General features: G+C 37.4%; 3 protein-coding genes across 5 annotated transcripts in view; all 3 read left to right on the top strand.

The window, feature by feature from the left end:
* The window catches only part of LOC123865475 (protein Wnt-5b-like), a 50,753-nt gene that overhangs the window by 6,657 nt on the left and 29,957 nt on the right, over positions 1–14,139 (top strand). The gene's annotated exons all lie outside the window — the stretch shown is intronic.
* On the top strand, positions 7,980–10,062 carry LOC123865459 (cytochrome P450 6B5-like). 2 transcript variants are annotated; one of them, XM_045906504.1, is made up of 2 exons: positions 7,980–9,497; positions 9,613–10,062. In XM_045906504.1, exons 1-2 carry the CDS (start codon positions 8,033–8,035, stop codon positions 9,642–9,644), a joined length of 1,497 nt encoding a protein of 498 aa, XP_045762460.1. In that variant the 5' UTR covers positions 7,980–8,032; the 3' UTR covers positions 9,645–10,062. The 2 variants fall into 2 exon arrangements, with proteins under 2 accessions (XP_045762460.1, XP_045762459.1); XM_045906503.1 differs by having other exon boundaries at positions 7,980–10,062.
* LOC123865479 lies at positions 10,141–11,594 on the top strand. Its single transcript, XM_045906533.1, has one exon. It carries the CDS (start codon positions 10,911–10,913, stop codon positions 11,496–11,498), a length of 588 nt encoding a protein of 195 aa, XP_045762489.1. The 5' UTR covers positions 10,141–10,910; the 3' UTR covers positions 11,499–11,594.

Genomic DNA, 14,139 nt, shown 5'->3' with positions numbered 1-14,139 from the left:
TGAACTACGAGTATAACCTGAGCAAACCACCATGTTCCAAATTCAAATTGGACTACTTCTTTTGCGCGCACTATGTAGGTATAATATACGACAGGTTGAGATGGCAATGGTATGAGGCGGAGGGACGCCCCGCACGTCACCCGCCCTCACCCTCAGCGGGTTAACGCGGAGGCTGTGCGGGCGTGCGGGGCTTCCCCATCCCGGTTACCACCTCAACCTGTCAAACTATAGCAGGTACCTAGGTACCTAGTTTACATAATACATTGCTTCTTAAAACTTAGATTGATTTCCGTAGAAAGTTGTTAGGGTATTGGTCCTCATTCATCAAGAAAATCACTTTTAACGCAGACCGAGATAAAATTGGAGATTTATTTCCCACATAAAATGAAGGAATTCAAAATAATTAATAAAATATGGCCCTCGAACCGGTCGCGTCCCGTTGCTCTCAGCCTTCCCGAGTCCCGACCCCTAATTAGTCCACTTTACTATTGTAAAGTAGTAGTAGTGTAGCGTAATGGCCTATTATGTTCGCGCCTCAGGAACGAATTATATAGAACTGACTTTACTACCAATTTAGGAACTAGGGAGGTACTGACTACTGTGGTCACAGAACACACTGTTACGGTAATGTGGTACTATAATAGGTTTCCTCACGATGTGTGGATAGGTATTAGATAGTAGGTATTGTATAATTAATATACCTGGTACATTCCCCCACTGGTGATGAAGCCTTTTGCATCCTGCCCCGAGAGATGTAGCACGACTCTGAGTCCTGTCAGCACATAATCTACCTCGTCTGCATATTGATGCTGGAATATAAAGTACCTATGTAGCAATGTTATTTATATAAGTTCGTTAATTTTGATTGTGATGAATACAATATTACTTACTATATTAAAAAAAAGGTGTTAGTAATTTTACTCTCATTTTGATGCGTACCAAAAAATTATCGATGTCCATTACCCGGTATGTGATGTCACCTCACTAGAAAATTGCCATCTCGATCCGTCGCGAACCATAGGTACTTATACAGGAGGTAAGTAGGTAGGTACTTATACTGGAGTGGGGGCGCTAGCCGTTCACATCTCGTATGCAATCTTTGGAAGATGCTAGAGCTTGTTGTGGCACAAGCTGCCATACCTAATAGCGAGGGCCAAGATACAGGGCTATTTTCTCTGGGACGAAGCTAAGCGAAGGCACCGAATGTGTTCGTAAGAGATCTCGTAGCCTCCCAATATGCGCTGAGGGTGGCCACTGAGGGGGTTTTGGTAGGTAAAAATCCTACATGTCTTTTCCAGGACGTAGGCCATCTTCTCTCGCGTTAAGCTAACAAGATAAAGTTGAAAACTAAAACCCGACTGCGATCGTCTTAATAAACGCTGAAATATTAGGGTAAAATTGTTTTTCTGACACTTGTTGTACATTTATGTTCATGAGCTCAGAATTTTCTCCTCTTTTATTTGACATCCCACTCGATACAATAGCAAAAACATTTTTGGAGACCTCCACTTTTTTGATGTAACATCCCAACTTTTTTCGTATAAAATATAGCCTATGCCACCCGGACTTTTACAACGAATCAATTGACACCTCATTCATCAAAATTGGCCCAGTAGTCTAGGCACTACGATGGAACACACAGAATCTGGATACAAACATACATACATACTTAGACTGCTAAAATCATTACCTTTCCTTTTGGCTTTGCCGCAGTCGGGTAAAAAAGCCTTTTTAGCTGTTAGATGCTTAGCTTTTTATGCATTATGCAGCGTCTGCAGAGCGAGTGCAGCAATGCAGCCGATCCACGGCACGAAAACTACATCTAAATGTTTATATTCCCAACTTACATTTTCTGACGGATACCGTAAGGTGAGGTTCACGCTTTGAGGTGGAAACGTCCAAGACTTTGTGCCGAATAAAAGGAGTTCTTCATCTGTGAAAGAATTACAAAGTAGGTTACGAAACATAGCACCATGGCTTTCACTTCGTTATATTTGAATTAAGCCTTAGGGTCTCATTATTAATTTTACCCCTGGCCAGATCCTGCATCTTTCGGAGGAGGTGGCTGGGTTTCTGATCACCCAGTTCCATCTCCCCGATGAGCTTCTGTATTTGACGGTTCTCCGACTCTTCATATATGTTCAGCAACCTTTCTTTAAGTACCTCGTACTTACGCACCTCCGGAGGATTGATCAGGATGTCCGTCACCTGTTGAATGACATCCTTACCCAGCTTGGATACCACTATATTATACTTGGATGCGTCTCCTTGTTTTTGTGGTGCCAGTATTGCTTCCAGCTGGATAAACCAGACCCTAGGTTGGTCGGTCCAAAACTCCGGGATCTTCGACGTGATAGATATCGACGCTAAATACGTGTCTTCATCCTTCACTACTGTCGTAGGTTGCGCCATTTTTAAAGTTTTTTAGTTTTTCACTTCCTTACACGTGTTAACTTGAGTTGCCCTAGCTTACGTTACGTTACTTTATTTTAGTAAAATTAACACGCGTTACCCTGGTAGTTCAAAGTCCGAGTCACCAATGTACAGGTATATTTGTACAGATATTTGATGTATATATAGCGCCGTGTTCTCTACCAGGGTAGAAAGAAAAACAAAAGAAATGAACACTAAAAAATATATATTATAATTCACTATTTAAATTTACAATTTCTTTGGAAACTACTACACGCTACAACGGGCTAGATGCAACTAACCAAACTCGCTACGGCTCACACGGCGTAGCTCGAAAATGCCTATTTACTAGTGCCTCTACAGGCACTATTAGTTTCTGAAATAGGCATGTACCTACCTAACCTATCCCTACGTTAAGTTAAATTACTTTTTATTTGTTTACAATTTATATATCTAATCTCTTATTAGTATCAAACATTTATTATCAACCACGAAAACAAACATTCTTCATCTATCAGTCTGATTATTTTATTCCGTCATCGAATTTTTCATTCATTCATAGCAAGATAAAAAAGTGAATTTTTGACGGCATCCCTTTCGCAGTGGTCTCACAAGAGACAGGTCCCAGGTTCGATTCTCAGTACGGGCAATTTGTTTGTAACGTCTGATTTAGTGGAAGGCTTCCGCCGTGGTTAGTTACCACCCTAGCGGCATCTACCGGCAAAACCGGGCTGGCCACTGATTCAGCCAAGCCAGATTCATTCCAACATGTGAAGAAACCAATTTTTTTTAAATTCAGATATATATAAAAGTTAGGCCTTGATTACAATCTCACCTACTACGCTAAATCGATTGGCGCCACGTCTTTGCCATTAGGTTGGGAACTGGCCACGGCCGAGGCCTCCCACCAGTGAAAAATAGGGGTAAAACTACCATACCAGATCATCGTAGTCAAGGGTTAACGTATCAAAGTTAAAGAAAACTTACGTTCATAAGTTCGAGCGCGGCAGTAGTACGATTTGACCGTTATGAACAAAGTAGGGTTCAGTATTTCATTGTTTCTATCATTATTAAAAGCTACTGGTGCCTCCTTCATCTCTACAAGCGGTTTAGCGCCATCCAAATAGTTCACTGGCTCACACAAACACAAGCGAAAGAAATATGTTAAAAAAATCAGTTTTTTCATAATAAACATTTATTAGACGTTCACTTTTAGGTTTTCGCGTAATAAAGGATTGGTTTTTACATTTTTAGAACTAATGAGGATTAAATACATTAATTAACGAGGTAATTGTGACCAAATAGCGCCCGCGAAATGATAAAGTGTTATCTTGTGATAATTAATAGAAACCGGTCAAGTGCGAGTCGGATTTGCACACGAAGTGTTCCGTCCCAACTCCCATTGTACAAGAAATAACATTTTTTTGTGATGTAACCACAGATTCATGGTTTTCGGGGTTTTCCCTTTAGGTGCTTGTGGTATAAGACAACCGGAAGTATCCATACTATAGGTTTTGATGACGGGTCCTGAAACACACGACAGACAGACAGAAAACGATGTGTGATCCTATAAGGGTTCCTGTTTTTCTCTTTAGATAGGGTATCCTAAAAATTGATAACGATATCGCTTCACTACATCGACGCCATTAATATTACAAAAATTATTCAAGTGCGGATCGGACTCGAGCACCAGGGTTCCGTACCATCGTACAACCAACCTTAATTTCAGGAAATGCATCGAACCAAAGGTCAAAACAGCTGCCAAGAGACTTGATACCCTGAACAGGGTTAAACGGTTCAGTAAAATAAAACCTCACTCTTTATCAGGCTTAGGTTTGATCTGGCATGGAGGTCTGATGCCACCTTTGGGATGGCTCTGCCAAGTACCAACTCGATGCATTAGACTCGATAGATCGCCGCGCCCGAAATAATTTGCGATCAATTACTTACGCAGGCGAAATTGCACAACTTATAGCATCGGCGCAATGACACCTATCACACTAATAAAAAGGCGAAAGTTTGTATGTGTGTGTGTGTATGTTTGTTACTCCTTCACGCAAAAACTACTGAACGGATTTGGCTGAAATTTGGAATGGAGATAGATACTCGTAATATCCTGGATTAGCACATAGGCTACTTTTTATCCCGGAAAATCAAAGAATTCCCACGGGATTTCGAAAAACCTAAATCCACGCGGGCGAAGTCGCGGGCAGCGGCTAGTAGACAATATATTTTGGAGATTGTGCTCAGAAACTTCACTTGCTCAAAGAGGAATTAAGAATATGCCTCCTTTACCATTCTACCACAGAACAGCAAGAAACCGTGAACGCTAGCATCGTTATGTGGTTGAATTAGGTACAATCTTCTCGCACTCAAACTTTTTTGCTCCACGTTTCTGATACGAACCGCTAAGGTGTGGATATTTTCCGTCTAATACCTTTAAAGCAAGAGTGAATGGACATCTTCTAAGTACTTCTAGGCAAGTGCACTCCAACCCAGACCTAATTTGCATGGCGGTTATTTAGATTTTTTTATTATTTGTTATTATAGCGGTAATAGGTAGGTACACTGTGGACATTTCATCCCTTTGCATATTACGGTTCATAAGTTACAGCCCGCTGACAGACAAACAGTCAGGGACAGCGGAGGATTAGTGAGGGTGTCCTGTTGGCATCCTTCGGGTACTGAACCCTAAAACCTGAATTCACAGCAAATAAATGATTGATTGATTGATAAAAAAGATCTCAGCCGGGTGAACTACGAGTATAACCTGAGCAAACCACCATGTTCCAAATTCAAATTGGACTACTTCTTTTGCGCGCACTATGTAGGTATAATATACGACAGGTTGAGATGGCAATGGTATGAGGCGGAGGGACGCCCCGCACGTCACCCGCCCTCACCCTCAGCGGGTTAACGCGGAGGCTGTGCGGGCGTGCGGGGCTTCCCCATCCCGGTTACCACCTCAACCTGTCAAACTATAGCAGGTACCTAGGTACCTAGTTTACATAATACATTGCTTCTTAAAACTTAGATTGATTTCCGTAGAAAGTTGTTAGGGTATTGGTCCTCATTCATCAAGAAAATCACTTTTAACGCAGACCGAGATAAAATTGGAGATTTATTTCCCACATAAAATGAAGGAATTCAAAATAATTAATAAAATATGGCCCTCGAACCGGTCGCGTCCCGTTGCTCTCAGCCTTCCCGAGTCCCGACCCCTAATTAGTCCACTTTACTATTGTAAAGTAGTAGTAGTGTAGCGTAATGGCCTATTATGTTCGCGCCTCAGGAACGAATTATATAGAACTGACTTTACTACCAATTTAGGAACTAGGGAGGTACTGACTACTGTGGTCACAGAACACACTGTTACGGTAATGTGGTACTATAATAGGTTTCCTCACGATGTGTTTATTCACCGTTAAAGCAAGTATGATATTATTAGTTTTTAGGGTTAAGTATCTCAAAAGAACGGAATCCTTACAGGATCACTTTGTTGTCGGTCTGTCTGTCTGTCCGTCTGTCGTTACCCATTATGCTATAACGGCTCTTAGTAGACCAAGTACCTACTTAAGTAAGTATATGTTTAATCTTTGAGGACAGTTGGTAGGTACCTACGGACCAATAAAATCCTACCATTACTTTAATACTAAATGATTTTTCAGGATATAAAGTAGCCTATGTCACTCTCGAATTAGTTTGTCCTTCGTGATTTCTTCATTTTTTGCGTACCTCGAGAGCGACTTAGGCTACTAATTTAATTCAATGGTAGGTACATAGACATATTAAGTAAACAATAGTAAGCAATAAATTGAAACTATCATAAAAATAAATTTATTTATTAGGATACATAAATTAGTCAGGTGTGTCATCCAAGTCCGCTTTTATGCCGTATATTTCAACAGTGTAATTAAATCCACGCCATAAAGCACTCCTTAAATGGACATTAGCATAAGTGAGACCTATTCCACCATAATCAACCTCCGCAGACGCTCCTTCGTCAGAATCAGAATTGTCTATCATATAAACAGCTGTTATAATATTATCGTTTTCTTCGTAATATTTCGGAAAAGCGATATCCGTAGTTCGTATGTAAAAATTGGGTTTTTTCACATGCTCACTCCTGTGTAATAGACTGTCTTGTGAACTTTTCGTCCCTACGTAAACACTTTCGGAGTTTACACTATAAAACACCAAGAATAAGAGTAACACTTCACTTGTAGACGCCATTTTGCTTCTGCTTATCTTGTGTGTTGTTGTTCCATTTATGAAACAGGCAAATAATGTACCTAAATGTTACTTATCAGGTGCTTAATGTTAAGTTACACGGATGACTAATTAAATAAATACTTTTGTGACAATTAAGGTAGTTAATAACTTTATAATAAAAATGAAAAAGAACAAGATTTTTTCAAAGTGAAAACGCGCGGTATTTTATCGTGAATTATACTTATTTAGTATCACAAATTCACAACTGAATATCGCCAGTCTGATAAACGATGTGATAGATAACATGGAGTTTATTTAGAGGATATTTTTGATACTAAGTATTGTAATCCATACTCTATGGAGTATTTCATTCTCTATTTCATAGTTACTTAGGTATTTTATTTTAAACCAAATACGTGGATTTAGGTTTTTGAAAATGCCGTGGGAACTCTTTAATTTTACGGGATTACAGTACTTAGCATGTCACTCTACAGATCTGTATTATAAAAAAAAACTGGTCAAGTGCGAGTCGGACTCGCACGCGAAGGGTTCTGTACCATCGTATTACGTACAGACGGACGGACAGACAGACAGACAACGAAGGGATCCTATAAGGGTTCTGTTTTTTTCTTTTGAGGTACGGAACCCTAAAAATGACATTATTTAATACCTAAGTAAAAATAGAACTTTTAGTCTATGTTACTTGGTACTTTAAAAACATCTCGATAAAATATTACAGTCTCAGTAGGTAAACACGAGAATTATTTCCATCCGTAAATATACACAGGTCAAACACATAACCCTCCATTGGGCTTCGCCGCAGTACACTAAGTAAGAAGCACACTAAAGAAGTTTTAGTTCAATAAAAACTACAACTACCACGGATAATTCGTCGATACCGGCTCACTTCAGAGTAAGAAGGGGTTTTGGCCATTATAGACTACCATGATAGTCAAGTGCGGATTGGCAGACTTCACACACCTTTGAAAATATTATGAAGAACTCTCAGACATGCAGGTTTCCACACTATGTTTTCTTTCACCGTTAAAGCAAGTGATAAAGAATTTAATAACTCCGAAGATAGAACTGTGTGCCCGGGATCGAATCCCCAACCTTCGATTAGGAGGCGGATCCTAACCACAATCACAAACTTCAAAAAGGACCCTTTAAAATACGTCAAAACAAACAAGAAAATGAATAATAATGATGATAGGGCAATCGTAGGTACCTATATAAGAGGTCAAGTTTTATTTTAATAACATAATAATTTTATATTGATGCTTGATAATGATGACTCATGAACTTTAATAGATTAAATAACAGAGCAAATAGTTAATATAAATATCCACTACATAAATTGATTAAAATTAAAGTTCTCATTTATTTCGTTCAGAACACACGTGTAAAAATGTTGCCAGTGTTACTCTTTATTTGCTTTACACTATTGGCTTTAATTTATATAAACGGCATTTACAATGAAAATTACTGGAGAAAACGTGGAGTTGCCTTCGATAGGAAAAACAAAGTTATGGGAGTGTTTTGGGATTTCCTGACCAAGCGTCGAGCGCTTTTCGAACTCTTTTATGATATATACAAGGAGTATCCAAATGAACCTGCAGTGGGAATTGGATCTATTGTAACACCATCGCTGTACATAAGAGACCCTATTAACATTCAACATGTATTGACATCAGATTTCAATTCATTCAGTCACAGAGGCTTCGACCCGAATGAAGGCGACATTCTTTCCGGTAACATTCTGTTCTTAAACGGCCCAAAATGGAAGTTGGTTCGACAAAGCATGTCACCGCTCTTCACATCAGCAAAATTAAAGAGCATGTACTACATCATGGATAAAAGTGCACAAGATTTCGTTCGTTACCTCAAGGACAACCCTAAATTTATGAAAGGAGACATGTTCAATACTCTATCAACATTTTGCAGTGCAGCCATATGTGCTTCTGTATTCGGCGTTACCACGAAATCAGTTTTTGACTCTCCTTTCCTCGATATTGCTAGGCGATCAACAAGTGCAAGCTTGAAACGTAATGTCAAATTCACTATTGCAAGTTTAAGTGAATCCTTATTTAAAATGCTTGATCTCCATATATTTAAAGAGTTTGAAAACTTTTTTATCACTGCAATCAAGCAGGTTATTCATCAACGTAAGGTTGAAAATGTTAAGAAGTATGATTTCGCAGATATTTGTGTCTCTTTACAAAAGCAAGGGATGCTGAAAGACATGGATTCGGGGTTAGAGTTGGAACCAACAGACGAGTTACTCGCAGCTCAAGCGTTCTTCTTCCTCATCGCAGGAGTAGAACCTACGGCTTCTGCAATGTTGGCTACGTTGATGGAGGTAGGAAAACACACAGATGTTCAGAAGCGTCTTCAAAAAGAAATCGACGAAGCATTTGACAAGCATGGGAACGATATTTCGTACGATGTTGTCGCTAATATGGAATACCTAGATATGGTAACGTGTGAGGCAATGAGACTAAATCCTTCTATTGGTTTCTTAGCGAGGAAATGTGTTAAAGATACTGTTTTACCCACTGGTAATATCAAAGTTGACAAAGGCACCAATATAACGCTACCTATTTACGAACTACATCACGATCCTAAATATCACCCGGATCCTGAAATATTCAATCCAGAAAGATTTTCGGTAGAGAACAGGAAAAAAATGTTGGACATAACCTACATGCCATTTGGTAAAGGTAACAGAAATTGTGTGGGTATGAGATATGCGCAGTTGCAAGCAAAATCAGGTCTGGTTCAATTATTGCGCAACTTTTCAGTTAATACAAATATATTAGAGGGCGGTGTTAAACATCGTAAGGAACTTTTTCAAGTTAAAATAAGCAATGTAGATATTGAACTTATACCAAGGCGATATAATTAATAATCATTTAATGTATGTAGTAAGTAATAATTAATTAGTGATTATATAATTTTAACTTTTTCAAGTTAAAATAAGCAATGTAGATATTGAACTTATTCCAAGGCGATATAATTAATAATCATTTAATGTATAGTAGTAAGTAATAATTAATTAGTGATTATATAATTCGGATACACAAACTATTTTGATTTAAAATTTTAAGAGCAACTAATAGATCATAAGGTTTTTTTTTATTTTTTTATTTAAGAATTTTATTTTAAGAAAGTTATTAAAATATCTTTTGTTTTGAATGTATGAATAATGCTTTTACGGTTTATTAATTGAAAGTAAGTTTAAAAATAACGTAGTTTAGATATCTAATAAAAATAGGAGGTAAACACTTAACACCAAAAAAACTTGAAAATCGATTCAGATTTGACGGAGAAGTTGCCTTCAAACTACGGAAATGTAATATCCATACTTAATACTATAAATGCGAAAGTGTGTCTGTCTGTCTGTCTGTCTGTCTGCTACGTTTTCACGGCCCAACCGCTAAACCGATTTGAATGAAATTTGGTACAGAGATGGGATACATCCCGGGGAAGGACATAGGCTACTTTTTATCCCGGAAAATCAAAGAGTTCCCACGGAATTTTAAAAAACCGAAATCCACGCGGGCGAAGCCGCGGGCATCCTCTAGTAATATATAAATTATATCATATTATATTTCCTAGTTTGAAGGCAACTTTATGGAGTAGTATCGATAAAAATTACATCCCTAACGATTCCTACCAAATTGTACCTACCTGCCTATATTTTGTTGTGCTTAGTATGTATGTGTTTTTTCTGTACTGATTTTGTGGTGCACAATAAAAGTATATTCATTTATTTATTCCTTTTGTTTTTTGTAAAAGCTATTCTATATAATGACCCGGAGTGTTAGCTATAATATGTAGACGAAAGTGGGTTCAAATCTATTCAATAGTTTCAGCTTAAAGCGCGTACAGAAAGGCAGACAAAAATAAAAATAAAAACTTTTATCTCTATATCGATAATAAAGCTTCCTCAGATCATAATGTTCAAAGTTTATTTAATGTACAGAAATCATCTAGTCGCAGTATTATTATAGTTAGGTAACTATAGATAGCCACTTTGCGGTTCTACTAATAAATAGGTAGAGGTGAATATTATGTTACTGCAGCATGTTTTTTCGCTTTGCCTCTATTAGATTTTTTCCATCTCTAAATTACGATAGGTATCTTCAAACCACAATAGCTTATCTACTTTAAATTAGTGAAATCATTAGAACTATATAAATACGTTAAAGATTTAGAAATACTATCAATAATTTAAAATCCATGAAATACATATATCGTAAGCGACATCACAATCAGACGTTAATATGACACTTAAAATTTTATTCTTCAGTGTATTTTTGCTTTTTGCGGGCATAGTTTCGGCTAGAAATGTGACTTTAGGTAATCCATCTGAAGGAAAGCTCCTCTACCATCAAAAGTTTGAAAAGATACCAAAACCAGACGTAACCGAAATTAGCAGAGGTACGATAAATATAAAGGATGGTGTTATAACGGCTATAGTTATTCAAGACCTTCAAGGCGATGGCCGTAGTTTTGTCTTATCTGGCGGGATTGGTGAGAGTAAAGTAAAGATTGAATTGATTGGAGAGCGTGGTACGGGATTCAAGTTCATCGTTGATGTTTACGGTAAGCCCAGTCAACCATCATCAAAATTAAAAGATTTGTCAAAAGATAAATCAGATAAAGTTGATGAACCCAAAGGTAAATCTTTAAACCCGGATGAACTGTCCGAAGATAAATCAGAAAACCCTGATGAAGGATCAAAAAATAAATCAGACAAAGTTGATGATTCCAAAGATAAATCAAAAAAACCCGATGAAGTGTCAAAAGATAAATCAGAGAAACCATCAAAAGATAAGATGAAATTAATTTATACTCCTGCTGAAGCTTAAAAATAGAGAAATCACACTTATATACTTCTTCAAGTTTAAGTAATAAATATTAAGTGTATAATTATACCTATTTGAAATTAAATAAGTTAAAGTTTATCTTGTGTTATTATTATTATCCGTTCCCTATCGTTAAAGTATAAAGCGTTAAGTAATTCGGTATGATGTCATGCACAAACCGACGGTTTTAATAAAAATCTAGGTTAGCCTGATTCCATTTTATAGACTGCATCATTAACTTACCGTGGGGTGAGATTGCAGTATTTTATGTGACTACAGGAAAAAAGTATCCGTGTTTGACAGAACTAAGCGGCTACGGCGACTTTTTGTAGTGTCAATACAGTTGCGCGTCTCTTGAACGCGACTTTGAATCGCACCAAGCGATGCAGAATCGTGGACGAAGGTAATTATAGGTACGGGCTAGCATAGCAACGCTACCAATGATATTAGTCTTCTAATATCATTGAACGCTTCTGTATCGCGACATTTTTAAGGCTGTATTGCTACTATATCGCTGCAAAGTCGCAGTGGGCAATCCCGCTTAGCATTAGCGGAATAATTTCTATCAAATAGAGTGGTTTAGGAACTTCCCCAGATGGTTAGGTTAGTACTAATATAACAAAAAGCTTTGATCTAGTGCATTAAACAGATTGATTCGGCCACAAAGGCCCTTATTTGGACGGGCTACGAACGATATTCGGTTAATTTAGTAAATGGCTCGACACCGGTGACCTCAGTGATCTGACCGCCTGTTGTGATAATACTTGACGGCCAGTGTGTACTTAACATGAAGCGCTGGGTTTACATAGCGTCTATTTACGCTGCTCATACACGATCAAGTCTGGAGCGGACTTAAAGCGACGCTCAGTCACAACGTTAAGCCAATATACACCGTCAAGTGTGCATGTCATCGTGCACATTGATAGCCATAAGTACGTGAGGTTTCCTGGACCACGCTTCAAGCTGCAAACTTGACTGTAACCTTGATCGTGTATTGCCAGAGGATAGTCTCTTTATACTGTGTCCATATACCATAATTAGCATTAATATAGATATTTTGCGTATTAATTCCGAAGGTCAGTCAGCAAGGTTTTAACCAGAAAGGGGTTATGTACTTACATTTAGCATTATAAACAACTAAAATGATGCTTTATGAGTTCGCCGGCATGGATTAGGTCTCATTTACACGAGAGCTTTTTAACATCCGTTAAAAAAGCGTCCAAATAGAACAAACGTATTCCCAAATATGTATCTTCACATGTAAATAAGCGTTGACGTGTGAACATATATTTGGGTACCTATACTTTTTATTCCGGAAAATCAAAGCGTTCCTACGGGATCCCTAAAGACCCATCCGCCTAACCAATTTGTATGAAATTTGGTACCGAGGTAGCTTGCGTCCCTGCAATTGACATGGGCAACTTTTTATCCCGAAAAATCAAACAGTTCCTACGGGATCTTTAAAAACCTAAATCCACGCGTACACTCGGAAAAATAATTCGCTTGGCAGAGCATACTAATGCGCGCGTATGTATAACACACAAAGATACGACCCGATGCTATCCGATAATAGATACACTCACACTTACTACACTCACTCACACTTCGAGATAACCTTACCAGTCGTATAGGGTTGCAAATTTCACATTCGTCAACATAGTTCTGATGGCCGAGTGGTAATAGTGTTGAAGTTCTTAAATATGGCGTGAGTTCTAATCCTAGTGGGGGATTGCTTTTTTATTTTTGCAATTATTTATTTTGTCTTCTTTATACAGTCAAAATTATCATACTTTCAAACAATATAATTATAAGCAAGAAAAAACAAAAATAATAACACTTTTCTATTTTAGAAGTTATTTATTTGTCTTTTGTGCAGTTCATAAATTATTATAATAAGCAAGAAATAAATAAGACGCTTGTCAAAAAATTAACACATCAAGTTAACAGAAGGTATACAAAAGAGGAAAAAAAATTGACATACTTTATCTACTCCTATTACTCCTATAGTAATTTAAAACCAATATCGATGTGAAGTATGCTAAAAGTCGGTCAAGTATGAACGTAATGTTTTATTTACGTTTTGGGTTACTTTTAGGTTTGTGAGATGAATCAACATGTTAATTACTTAGTTAGAAATCAAAATCAATTATAACTTCTAACTGCAATAACAATAACATCACTCACAAATAGAATTAAATTAATTTATTACTTAATTATGTATTAACTAAATTAATAATACTTTATTTAATAATGTATAAAGGTAGGCCACCCTCGTAAGCTATTACTTTTTGTAATCGACTCGTCATGTTAGTAACCATATTCCAGCAAGTCTATGCTGCCCCACAGAGACTCCCAGGTTGAAGTTACCACTTTATTCAAAGTAGTATAATATATCGTTTACCTGTTGTTCTATTATTATAGTATTTTACGTCCATCCTTGTCCGACTCAAAAGATTTTTCATTATTAAAAATAACAACGTAATTACATCAGTCAAAGTTTATATATTTCATTGCAAAATGAAAGTCTATGGTCCTGGTGCAAACCATTCGTAATATTTTCTTCGTAATGTATTCCGGCCGCACGCAAATGCTTCCGCACAGTTTGTAGAACTACATTGTGCTTGGTCGCTGTCAACCAAATTTT

The sequence above is a fragment of the Maniola jurtina genome, chromosome 5 (assembly GCF_905333055.1).
Source record: "Maniola jurtina chromosome 5, ilManJurt1.1, whole genome shotgun sequence".
NCBI classification, from domain to species: Eukaryota; Metazoa; Arthropoda; class Insecta; order Lepidoptera; family Nymphalidae; genus Maniola; species Maniola jurtina.
Note: the sequence above shows the minus strand (reverse complement) of the source record. Positions and strands in the feature narration are given on the sequence as shown.

Excerpts from the sequence above, each read along its gene's own strand:
- LOC123865479 (XM_045906533.1), top strand. The coding sequence starts at position 10,911 with ATGACACTTAAAATTTTATTCTTCAGTGTATTTTTGCTTTTTGCGGGC.
- LOC123865459 (XM_045906504.1), top strand. The coding sequence starts at position 8,033 with ATGTTGCCAGTGTTACTCTTTATTTGCTTTACACTATTGGCTTTAATT. Across the intron at positions 9,498-9,612 it reads AGTTAAAATAAGCAATGTAG|ATATTGAACTTATTCCAAGG; the intron begins ATATTGAACTTA and ends TAAGCAATGTAG.